This window comes from Nicotiana tabacum, chromosome 16, assembly GCF_000715075.1.
Source record: "Nicotiana tabacum cultivar K326 chromosome 16, ASM71507v2, whole genome shotgun sequence".
NCBI lineage: Eukaryota > Viridiplantae > Streptophyta > Magnoliopsida > Solanales > Solanaceae > Nicotiana > Nicotiana tabacum.
The window spans coordinates 159096916-159110162 of NC_134095.1; the positions used below are offsets into that span (position 1 = coordinate 159096916).

Below are 13247 nucleotides of genomic sequence, written 5' to 3' on the forward strand. Positions count from 1 at the left end.
CATTCTGGTAGAGAGCGTTTTCTCTTTTAATAAATTTTATACAATGCAAATTCGAGTCAGTCGGAACCCTAATACAGATATCAAAAACGGAATAAGAACGAGCAAAGAAAACGTAGTGCTGGAAATTAAAGGTGAAGGAAGAGGGCTCGTTTCATTTTTACGGCCTCCAGATTTAGTCTACATGACAAACACCTCATCCTTTCACTTTATCCCTAATCAGTGACGCCGCGAGCAGAGCAGCAATTCTATGTGTTTTTCCGTAGGTTTTGTAGTGTGATGTGACTAAGCTACTTAATTTTTGGACTTAAGTTTGTGCAGTAACGGTCGAAAAAAAAATTCATTATCAGCGTAATTTAACATATTATATCAATTATTTTGAAGGAGAATCCTGGCATAACTGTAAAGTTATTGTAATGTAATCACAAGGTCACGAGCTCAACCGGTGAAAATAGTCTGTTATAGAAATGCAGGTTAAGACTGCGTATAATAGACCCTTGTGGTCCGACCCTTTTTCGGATCTCGCGCATAGCGAGAGCTTAATGCATCGAGTTGCCCTTTTTTTACTGATTATTTTAGGTTATCAATTACTGTTTAATAAATAAAAGTAGTTTGCCTTACATTATAAGTGACCTGATAATATTAATATTTGTTAACACCATCATCAATATAATATGGAAACTTTATCAAATTTCTCAAAGTAATATCATAAATTATAAATCCCTTTTATGAAATTGATATGAATATTTCAAAAATCAATAAAAAGGGAATTATCCGAAAATGAAGTTATGATTGTTTCCACAATTGTAAAGGGGACGACATCTCGGAGATTTGCATCTATACCCGCTTTTGGGTCACCTTTTAACTTGTGTCCGTTTTGCAAAAAAAATTGCAAGTGTACCCACTTTTTCGCGTAACTTCAGCATATAGGACTAAATTAGCAAAGGCAATCACGCAAAACTTCAGCATTCTAGTAGACGGCCTGAAGTAGCAAGTGTGCTAAACCAAGTGTGCTGAAGTTTTTGTGTGTAATTGCTGAACTTAAGCATAGTAGCTGAAGTTTTGTTCTCTATTTGCTGAAGTTTTTGTTTGTAATTGTTGAACTTAAGCATAGTAGCTGAAGTTTTGTTCTCTATTTGCTGAAGTTCTTGTTTGTAATTGCACTAAATAAGCTGAAGTTTTTTTGTCCTTGATTCATTAGTTTTGTCATAAAGCTTGTTCAAAAACTTCAGCAGAAGATGCTAAAGTTATTTAGTTCATTTGTAAAAACTTCAGTACTAAATAAGCTGAAGTTTTTTTGTCCTGGATTCATTAGTTTTGTTATAATCATACTACTATAAAATAATCAGATTGTCAACAGTATCTAAATCATAAAATTTTGAAAACAATAAACGTGAAAAGAACATAATTATCATGAAAAGAATCACTAAGTGTGACCTTAAACTTCTCATACGTGGAAATATTCACAAATTATTGTCTATTAACTTACGTAATTATTTATAATTTGTTTTTAAATAATCGGATAAACATACTTATGGCAATCATCCCATGAACTGAAGTTTCATAGCAGCACCAACAGCAGCAGCAGCAGCAGCAGAAGAAGAAGGAGTAGGAGGAGGAGGAGGAGAAGGAGCAGAAGGAGAAGAAGAAGAAGAAGAAGAAGAAGAAGAAGAAGAAGAAGAAGAAGAAGAAGAAGAAGAAGAAGGAGAAAGGGGGCTGAAGTTGTTTAGAAAATGGGTACAAGTTAAAAAAAAATAAAAAATGGGTACAAGTTAAAAAAAATTAAAATGGGAGCGACCAAATAGGGCGCCCCGTGCAATTTTTACCGATATCTCTAGTTTATTGGGTCAAGTGCACATATAAGCCAATTTTAGGACCTATATTTGTAAGTTTAGCCACTTTGGAAATAATTTCCGGCATACGCGATCGAAGTTGCAAATATTTGCATCTGAAGGTATAATTTTTTCCTACAATTTGACAGATTACTTACAGTGGCGGAGCCACATTGAAGGAAACTCCTTCGCCGGAAAATTACGTTATTTTGCTAGATAAATTTTTGTATTATGTACATTTACTATACGCTGACTTCCCTTGACTTTTTGATGTATCTAATTATTTATATTTTGACACCCCTTGATGAAAATTATGGATCCGTTACTGATTATGCAAGCAAACTTCCGACGTACTCGTCTGAAATTAAGTTTGGAAGCCTCAAACTTCAAATATGTATTTCTGAAGTTTGAACTACTAATATCAAAAGTTTGGCATATTGCTTGTTCAAGCAAACTTCCAACATATGCGTGTGAAATTTGGCCTTTAAAGTTTGGCTTGCCAAGGCCAAACTTGTGATATACGCATCTGAAGTTAAGCTTGGAAGTCTCAAACTTCAGACATACACTCAAAGTTCAAACATGTATGTCTGTAAGTTAGAATTATCAATTTGAGAAATTTAACACAACGCTTGTGCAAGCAATTTGGACATATGCGTCTGAAGTTTGGCCTTGGTTTTAAGTTTGGTTTGCCAAGGCCAAATTTCTAACATACACCTACACGTATAGAGTTGAGCTTGGAAGTATCAAACTTCGAGATGTAATATATGTTCGAAGTTGAGTGGTTTTTCTTAAGTTTGAACTATCAATTTTCATCCCTACAAATGTTTCCAATAATTTTCACTTAATTCAAACTCACTTCTCGAATTCGAAATTCAAGACTCACTTCTTCAAACGTGCAACAATGATGATTTTTAAGAGATTTTTCGGTTCCAATTTAGTTCCTGCAAATTAATAGACAAAGAATCGTCAAAGAGTTTCAGCCGTTTCTTTCTCATGCAAGAACAACTTGTCATTGTCTTAGACGAATTGCATTACATCAAAAAAGACATAAACCCAAGAAGCAAACATCTACTGTAACAGGAAATTAAAGGACTACCATTAGATTAGGGAAGCCTTTTTTTTCTAAATCAAGTCTAGGAAATACTAATAAACAATTGAAGAAGATAATACAAATTATAGGAGAATAAGGAGAGCTTTCATTCATTCTTCTTTTAAATGGGTCAATTACAAACTGGAAACAAAATCTGCAAATGTATCGCCAGGTCCGAGGACAAATAGTGGAGTTCATTCTCTCACAAGAATTGAAGGGAGTACAGGACACTTAGTTCTGACATTTTATTTGTACAGATCTAAGATACTATAAGTATTAATTGAGTTGACCAATACAAAAGAAAAAAGAGCACAAACAATATGCCCCTGTTTCCCAAAGAATCAAAACTTTTATCAGAAAATAGTTTGTAATCGAGTTAGATCTCTTATTTCACCATTAGTCTTGGTACTTTGTGCAAAGAATACAACAAGGCCTCAGCTTCAGAATGGAGAATTAATTGGATCCTGTTGCAAGGCTTTCTGGACAAGCTCGGTCTGTTCTTTCACATGAACCTGTTGGAAACCAGTAGCTGTGGCAGCAGAAGGAGCACGACCAACATATTTTATGTCATCCATATCACCTCTGCCAAGTGCTTTCATTGCAGTGCAAAGACGTGGGGCAATGTAACTGTATGCACCCATGTTCATTGGCTCCTCTTGGCACCAAACAATCTCCGCGTCTGACAACACGACAGTTAAACGAAATTAAATTAGCTTTGCTAAACATTTGACATAACTTTACAGTAGCAACCTCTATAAAAGGTGCCATCAAAGCCGAATCAGTTAGTCTTTGTCTACATGCAGTCCTGCCTTAAAGGTATTGCTAGCAACTGTGCTTCAGGTGCAGAAACTTATCGTATTTGCTATAAATGTTTAGTGCAGTTTCTGAATGTTTTAAAAGAAAACATAGCATTCCCTGTGATTCAACAACAAAGGATAGGCCAAATATTTCAGAAGACATACTTGGATATCGCTTCAATTCACGTTGAACAAGGTCGTATGGGAAAGGAGAAAGCTGTTCCACCCGACAGATTGCAACGTCTTTCCCATCAACCTTCTTCCTCTCCTCGTCAAGCTCATAATACACCTGGCATAAGGCATGAAAGCATACTTCAATACTAGCACCTTGTGAGCACAAAAGAACAGTTATTGAAAGAAAAGTGCTGCAGTGCCTTCGGGGACATTCAGTAAAAAGGTTTTCTTGATTAAAAAAATAAAAAAATAAAGAGCGGAACAAGTAAAATAAACTCAATTTTTTTTTACTATTATCCATGCTATTTTTGTCACCCAGTCTGCAACCACACACGTTTATTGCTAAATGAAGCAACTATTTGTGTCTGACATGAATATCAACAAACTTAAGAGGAAATACAAATATACAACAGAGCAAGGGGTCAATATCATAAGAAAGAAATAAGAAAACGCACCTTTCCAGAGCAGAGGACCAAACGTCTGATACCCTCTTCAAGATCTGAGTGGTCGTTCTGATCTTTTATCAAACGCTTAAACCGGGTACCTTGTTTGTCAAAACCTGGGTGACCTTGGACATCATCAAACTCAGACAGGTTTGACTTGCACTCCTTGTGACGAAGCAAGTTCTTCGGGGACATCACAATAAGAGGTTTACGGAAATCTCTGTGAATCTAAGAAGGTGGTGATGCGCTACATGAGAATACATAAGTGACGAGCTAAAAATTTAAAAACTTGCAATCAGACATACCTGACGCCTGAGCACATGGAAATAATTTGCAGGAGTTGTCACATTCACCACCTGCCAGTTACATTCCTGGATCTGTTTCCTCAATGTAGGTTCCATCTCCGGAATGACAAAGGGATTATCATCACTCATCTGCCATGAAAATCATTGAGCAAAGGACGAAATGAGCTATATACTTTAGAAGCATCAAAGTAACACACATTCATAATGACCCTGGGGTCAAGTAAAGATCTTCCCCACTTTTTGGAGGAGAAAATATATAGAGAACCCAAACACCATGTCCACCATGCGGCTAATTGCGATTGATCTCCATGGTTAACTAACACAGTAACATGTAGCTAGTCACTAGCAAAAGACAAATAAAGATATCCTAACCTAACAGTGCAAGACGCAACAACTCTGTAAAGGGAAGATGGAACATGATACTCTTCAAAACTGCTTTGAAGTATAGGATATAAATGCAACGACATTGCCGTAGTATGTAATTGGACCTTATTACTATCTAGAATACATCGCACAATGATTGCATTCATTAGATTCATATGGCCTTGACTTGTTCCATCTTGACCTTTTTTCTCTCACAGAGAAAGTCAGCATGTCAAATCATATTTATTTCAGATGAATCTTAAGGCTCCTTAGCCAAAGAGGAAGGAGCAAGTTCTTCAAATAAGAAGTAATGCCTTGTGGAAAATGGAATTAGCAACAATACCTGGAGGAACCGTTCCAAACGTGCACTGGAATGCTCAGGGCCCTGGCCGTCATAACCATGTGGAAGAAGCACAACCAACCCAGTCTGGCGCAACCACTTGGCCTCTCCACTGCTCAAAAACTGGTCAAATATTACTTGAGCTCCGTTGGAAAAATCACCAAATTGGGCTTCCCAGAGAACCAAAGAGTTTGGATTTTCCATTGAATAACCCAGTTCAAATCCCAGAACACCAAACTCTGAAAGTGAGCTGCACAAAAAAACAAGGGCAAACATAGAGTCATATATAGTCCTTACACAGCCCTTATACGTTAAAAAATTGGAGACATAACCACTTCCGAATTATACTCATGCAAGAGTTAACTCTACAGAAGTGATTGACTTTGTTATACTCATTCAAGCATGTGTGTTTTTCTTGCCACTAGAGAGGCCCCACCCCCTTGGCTCTATGATGTCACGATAAATGCATGCTTTAGTGAACACAATATGTTCTCTGTTTTAACCTCTTCACAATAAAGGTTCACTATCTTCTTTTTAATTCAGTAAATAGAAGATTTACTAATTCTATTATTTTATATATCAATTGAAAAAGAGAATCGAGTCCCATTACATATAGATGGTGAGCTAATCAATATCAGGTATCAAAGGGAAATTGTTAAACTATTCAATTATATAATAATTGAATGCTTTAATTATTTATTTAAGTTGATTCAAATTATTCTGATGTTTTATTACTTCTTTATTTTTGTTGTCGTGGCAATAATTGTTTTTAATTCCTGGTAGAAAGAAAATATTGAACGATTTAGCGTATGACAAGTACATTGTGCTCTAGGAAGCTCACTTCAAGCAGTAGAACATCACTGATCAAACCTCATTGGATAATCTTGATTATGGTAGTGAGTGGCTGAGCAGAGATTTTGATGCAAAAGATGAACTGGACAACTGGTTATAGGAAGAGATGATAATTTAAAACAGATTAGTGTGGCAAGGGCTTCAGGAAGTCAAAAGGGACCTACAAGGCGACAAGGAGGAAGAACAAGAGCTAGCCAACCACAGCTTCAAAATCTCAATCCCAACATACTAATATACAAGAGGGGGGAATCAGATCAAGAAGAGATTCAGATGTATAACAATGATGATGCCAATGAGGCCTAACCGTGCTATGGATTAGATGAATATGCTAATGATTACAAATATGAGTAATAAACTTCATTGATGCTTTGATGCGCTTTTGCCTAACCAGACTTCTATGACATTGCTATACTTTTCATACGGATGAATTTCTTTGTTTTTATAAATTAAAAAAATTATTAATATTTCAGAATAATTTATGTAAATTTTCTAGCATTATATATATGTGGAGGTAGAAGGTCTTCAATTTTCGCTTCTATTGACTAAATCACAATTTGTGCTTTAAGGGCAGCAGGTCTTGGTGCATTTTTGCACTTTTCACCTTTCACAATACTGTAGCCCGGAAGGTAAAGATATATATCGTTAGGTCATCTGTAAGGTAAGTATTTTCTCCAAATCACGAGCTGAAACATTTTGAATACCAACTGTTCAGCGGGTTGTGAAGTTCCTAGGCAGAAGAATTTTGCAATGACAACATCAAGGATCAGTTACAGTGTAGTTTCATAAGCATCCGGAAGCACTTCTAGTTATGCAACGATAAGTAGTACCACAACTAGATACACTCGGCAGAGATCAAATGGAAACACAAAATCCAAATGCCTAGACAAAATATCCAGATAGAAACTGAAATATATGAAAATAAAACACTGCAAAATTTGCATAATCAGACAACCATCAGAACATACCTGTTGCTCACGGTGAACATCTCTTCATTTTGGTTCATCATAACATGATCAAGAGGACAGTACTTTGCCCCGGTCTCCTGATCATGAAGAACAGAATGTCTGTGACTGAAAGTACCTCTCTCAACATCCTGACCACTCAACCTAACATGATTTCCTTCAACAAGCAATGTTGCAAAAGCAAGTGCTTCTCCCAATGCCCAGTCAACACGCTCCCCTGTCTCAATCATTTTCTTACGCTCATCATAAACCTTTTTGATTGCTCTGTGAGGCTTAAAGTCCTCTGGAAGAGTTGTGATTGCTTTTCCAACGTCCTTCAAGATCTCAGGTTTGACACTACAAACCAGCATTTATCTTGAGTCTCACAATGCAAGGTTGAAAATAAACTATTTACAGCAAAATAAAAAATAAAAGTCATACCCAGTGTTTCTGACACGTGAAAGCTGTGCAGGTGACTTAAATCCAGACCAAAAAGCTGAAAGCCAATCTCTTTTTTGAGGGATATAGTCTTTACTAGCAACAAACTCCTCATTAAGGATCGTATTGATCTTGTTATGTATCTTCTCCACATCATCTTTTGTCACCTGACCAGATTGTAGGAGTTTGTTTTGATAGATCTCCAATGCAGAAGGATGACTTCTGATGACCTATAACAACCATTGAAGAAAAATAATAATGCTTTGACTGCAGTTATGAGGAATAGAAAAAGATCAATTGATTTCAAGAGAAGGTAAACATATTTATATTGTTCAGTTACATCAGTTTTAACTGATAACAGGAAGTTAAATGAGTAATTTCAGCCCCATATGTGAAGAGAATATAATTCTGCATAGAGCACAAGGTATTTCAAGAGCTACTAACCTTATACATCTTGGGCTGGGTGAAGGATGGTTCATCAATTTCATTGTGTCCAAATCGACGATAACAGACAATATCAACCACAACATCTGAGTGGAACGTCTGGCGCCATTCTGCAGCAAGTTCACAGGCATGAACAACACCCTCAACATCATCGCCATTGACATGGAAAATTGGAGCACTCAAAGCCTTAGCGACATCAGTGCAGTACTGAGAAGATCTTCCAGACCTTGGATCAGTAGTAAAGGCCACTTGATTATTCACTACAATGTGAATGGTCCCTCCTGTTGTGTAATTTGGAAGAGCACTCAAATGCAATGTCTCGTAAACAACACCTTGCCCAGCAAAGCTACCATCTCCATGGAGCAAAACACCCATGTTCTTTGTTCTATCCACATCATTAGAATAGTATTGCTTTGCTCTAGTTTTTCCAACAACAACAGGGTCCACAGCTTCTAAGTGGCTGGGATTTGCAACCAATGATAGATGAATTCTCTTACCACCTCTAGTAGGTCGATCATACGAGGTTCCCAAATGATACTTGACATCACCAGTTCCCACATAACCAGCTCCGTCCGCAGGTTTTGTACCACCGCTAAACTCACTGAAAATTTGCCTTAGTGGCTTTCGAACAACATTACCTAAAACATTTAATCTACCTCTATGCGGCATCCCAATTACTATGCTCTCAACTCCCAGATCTGCCGATCTATCAAACATCTCCTTCATGCCAGGAATCAAGGTCTCACAACCTTCAAGCCCAAATCTCTTGGCTGCCATCCACTTGGTCGCCAAAAAGTTTTCGAACTGAGTACTCCACATCAACCGGTCAAGAATAACTTCACGTCGTTCGCGGTTGTATTCCCTTGGTGTAGGAGTCTCAATACGTTCTCTCAACCAATTACATTTATCACGATCAGGAATGTGCATGTACTCGAAACCAATGCTGCCACAATAAGCCTGCTCAAGCCTTGTCAATATCGCCCTCAAGGTCTGCACAGGGCGATTCTCAGACAAGAAACCAGACATCCTCCAAACACCAAGGAAGAACTCTCGGTCCAGATCAGCTTCAGTGAACCCATATGATACTGGATCCAGAACATCTGGAATTTCCCTCTCCTCCAAAGCCAACGGGTCCAATTTGGCTTTCATATGACCATTAACCTGATAAGCTCTGACAAGCAATAGAAGATTCATACTTTCCTGAATCGTCTGGCCAGAAATCCCAGGCGATGTGGCAGCTAAGCCAACAAAATTCCTGAAAAAGTTGTCCCACGATTCATCCACACTATTTGGATCTTGTTCCCAAGTCCGCTGAAGCTCCTCAAGGTAGACACTGCTGGTACCATCTAAGAAGCTATCAGTCAACTTTGAAAGTGGTACAGGCCTCGGGACAGGTGCAGATTGCGCCTTTGGCCTGATAACTGTGGTATGAAAATATCTACTTTGTGATGGAAGAAGGCGACTTCTTGGCACGTAAGAACCACCCTGAGACACAGCTCTTCTAATGGCAAGCTTTGCCACACTAGATCCAGCTCTAAACCATGCCATTGTTGTAAATCAAGCCCTCAAATTGAATTTAAAAGTACTTCACAAGTTTCAATAAACCCTCAACCAACTAAACTTCAACACACAATCATTATACCTTGAGAAATAACCTAGTAAGAACAACAGGAAAAATACAACAATCAATAATTTGAACGGAACAGCAAACAGACAGAAATCAGTCAACACTCATAATCAATATCTAGAATTCAAGTAATCTCAACAGTCTAGTTTTTGGTATTAGAATGAAATGGCTCTGCATCGATCAATATGGTTACTGATGATTCATACAGTCAACATCAACTAGGTTGGAATTAAGGTGCAGTGGATTAATAAAATAGTTTAGCTTCCTCTTTTTATAAAGGTGGTGTCCAGACCAGCTTGCGCACATCTTGACTATTCCACTGAATACCTACTACCTTCCACCAGCACAGGAACCATATAACTTTGCCTCAACAGTTTAGGCAGATGGAAGAATCACCTAGTGTTTATTGCTCAACTGGAATTTGAACTTGAGATCTCATAGTTCTCCTCCCACTTCATCGACCACTATGACCACTAGGCCACACCCTAGGGTATTAAATAGTTTTTGAGCATAGCAAAATGGTTACAGATGATTCATATAGACGGTCCAACTAGTTTGGGATCAAGGTATAAGTTGGTCGATTGAATACTTTAGTTTTAAGTATCAGAATGAAATGGACCTAAATGAAGCACAATGATTACAGAGGATTCACACAGTTGACTCCAACTAATCCGTGCGTAACACGTAATCAACTGATCTAATAATTTACTTTCGTAAAAAAAAAAAAAAATCCTTCACCAATTTTTAAATTTTTAGGCACCACAGTACATAGCTATAAAAGCAAAATTTTACGATCCAGCAATCTCGCCTACAACAGCAATTCAAAACGCTACAGGATCTAAAATTTTAATCTCGAAAAAACACCAAATCTAACGGAGAAAAGCAGATTTAAATTCGAACAGGATACAGATTACGCTGAATTATATGAAATTACGAGCTAGCATTGAAAATAATCAATGGAAAAAGATAAATACATGAGGATTCGATGGAGTATAATATTACCTTTGAATAGTGAGAGATTGAAAATGAATGAGGGGCAGGGGTTTGTGGGTTGAGGGAAATGACTTTTTTTAAAAGAGAGTGGAAAATCAAGGCCACGTTCAAAGTTGAGGAATCAGCGCCTATATTTTAAGCTACTTTTCTTCCCATGTTCTCGAACCTCACCATTATTCCCCTCCCAACAAAAAGGGCAAAAGTTACATTTATTTACATCAAAAAAAAAACTAATTAATGCAATATAGTATTATATATTTTTCCTGCATACATTTATGGTAAAAGTTGTTTACATTGTATTTATATCAAATAATATTAATTTACCATATTAAGTAATTTAATAAGATGATAATATATACACCTTCCGGTATAATTAACTTTTTTTCCATCTTGCCAGAAATGCTGATTACTACATAACAATAAAAACCTTAATGTAAAAAGTATATTAGTCAAAGGCTCTTATTATAGGGCACTAGTTTATTAAATGACGTGTAAAAGAGAAATATTATAATTAAAATGGACCAGTAACTTCAGTGGCGGATGTAGAGTGACAAACTTCAACTGAACCTAGTACTTTCGGGACAAATCATAAATTTATATATAAAAATTTACTAAAATTATACTAAATAGTAGGTTTGAACCCATAATTTAAAAATATAATATATTCATAGCAAAAAACTTTCAGGGTTGAACCCATTGAACTTAAATTTTGCATCCGCCTCTGAGTAACCATGACTACGTGAGAGAATTATATTTGCAAACAAAAAGCATGCATTTAATAAATTATGTGGTGTAGACGTCGAGAAAAAGTAAGTTTTTATCAATATTGTTAAGTGATATGTATTTTTTTTTCTTTAATTTTTAAGCGGTTAAATGTGATGTAAATATTTGATGCAAGTAACATTTACCGAACAAAATGAGTATTAGTAGTAAGTTAATACTAACTTTTTGTTCTTTATTAGGCTCTCTATCATATGTTTGAAAGATAAATAAATCGTGAGTTTTTTTCTTTAAAAAATTAATAAACAGTTACAATTAATTACCATATCACATGTAATCTAGGAATTCCTTTTTATTATTATTCAATTCAATCAAGTATTAAGAAGTTATTTTCCTCTTCTTAGTTCTTTCTCTTTTCATATAGTGAAAAGTTTAGTTTTATATATGCAAAATTATGTACTTAGAATTTAATATATATATATATATATATATATATATATATATATATATATATATATATAGACACACACACACACACACACATATTTGTATTTTATGTAACTTCGTCATGATTGGTGACGGATTCAGTTCTTTCTTCACTTTCAATAATACATTTTAAACTATAAAACAAATTATGTCCTTATCACTCTTATTGCTATTTGTATTTAAAAAAATCATAAAAATAGATTACATTGACATTTAGATGGAGCAGAGATTAGATCTTTAGAAATCGAGAAGGGTGCGAGGAACAAAAGTGTGCCCCTTTGTGTTTAAAAATCACTAAATAAATATTTGAAACAAATTGTAATTTTATAATTTCCAAATATCAAAATAAATTGGAACTGATGAAACAGTTTTTCTTAATTTCTAAATTAGAATTTTATTCTTATATTATTTTGAAACATTGACCAAGTGTTAAACTAAGACTAGTAGATTGTCGGAATCTTATAAGACTAGTAGTCGGTAGACTATCATATATATAAAACAACAACGGTTGTAGTGGAGTAGAATCTTATAAGACTAGTAGTCGGTAGACTATCATATATATAAACCAACAACGGTTGTAGTGGAGTAGTAAGTACTCTTTCATCCTTAATCAGAGGTCTCGGGTTCGAGTCCCTAGGTATGGAGTCGTCTTTGTTAGGGGGGCGCTTTACCTCCCATTGTGGGACTTCCCGGCGCAAATTCGGATTTAGTCGAGCCCCAATGTATATACTAAACAACGAATGGGAAACCAAAAAAAGACTATCATATAAGTATTATACATTTGATGTTTCTTTAAAAAAAAATTAGATTTGACTTGTTATAGTTAATTCAAATTCATAAAACGTACTACCAAAATATATATATATAAGATCGTTTCTCTTGATAAAACAGAAAATCCATATCATGTGAAATGTAAGATTTAACCTTTTATCAAGCAATTTTTTTATTTATGATGTTCTTATTCTAAAATCTAAATTTCCTTTGCTTAGTCAAAATTATTTTCTTTTCTTTATACATTATCCATCTTTTCCAAAATGAACTGCCCCATGTAATGGTCTTTTCTTGTGCGTGTTTGGCCACATTGTGATATGGGAACCCATACTTCTCGAATGCAAAAGAAACTTTATTTCCTTCTTGTTTTTAAATTAAAATTCTTTCAAATTGTTTCTTTCTCTATTTTATTCGTCGAGTATAGGATATTGCTGTCCCTACGGGGACATCCGATAAAAAAGTAAAGAGTTATTGAATAAATCTTAATAATTGAATAAAAAGTATAGGGTTATAGGGAACGAGCAGGATTATGAATCCAAGTGGAAGGTAAAAGCATGGACTTTTTTCACTTTTAGTCCGTATCAAAAATTATTTACAAATGATAGCCGAAAAATATATAAATTTGTATAATTTT

At 35.6% G+C, this 13247-nt stretch overlaps 1 protein-coding gene across 1 annotated transcript; it reads right to left on the minus strand.

Annotated features, from left to right (window-relative positions):
- Positions 1 to 3005: 3005 nt before the first annotated feature.
- On the minus strand, positions 3006 to 10856 carry LOC107760583 (uncharacterized). The gene is made up of 9 exons (XM_016578654.2): positions 10646 to 10856; positions 8017 to 9671; positions 7576 to 7802; positions 7159 to 7491; positions 5345 to 5591; positions 4639 to 4767; positions 4346 to 4561; positions 3882 to 4005; positions 3006 to 3598 (listed from the first exon to the last, which is right to left on the minus strand). Exons 2-9 carry the CDS (start codon positions 9562 to 9564, stop codon positions 3360 to 3362), a joined length of 3063 nt encoding a protein of 1020 aa, XP_016434140.1. The 5' UTR covers positions 9565 to 9671; positions 10646 to 10856; the 3' UTR covers positions 3006 to 3359.
- Positions 10857 to 13247: the final 2391 nt, after the last annotated feature.

Coding starts and splice junctions, on each gene's coding strand:
- LOC107760583 (XM_016578654.2), bottom strand. CDS start 9,564: ATGGCATGGTTTAGAGCTGGATCTAGTGTGGCAAAGCTTGCCATTAGA. Junction 4,006..4,345: donor TGGTCCTCTGCTCTGGAAAG/GTGCGTTTTCTT, acceptor GCCTTATGCCAG/GTGTATTATGAGCTTGACGA. Junction 3,599..3,881: donor TGAATTGAAGCGATATCCAA/GTATGTCTTCTG, acceptor TCGTGTTGTCAG/ACGCGGAGATTGTTTGGTGC.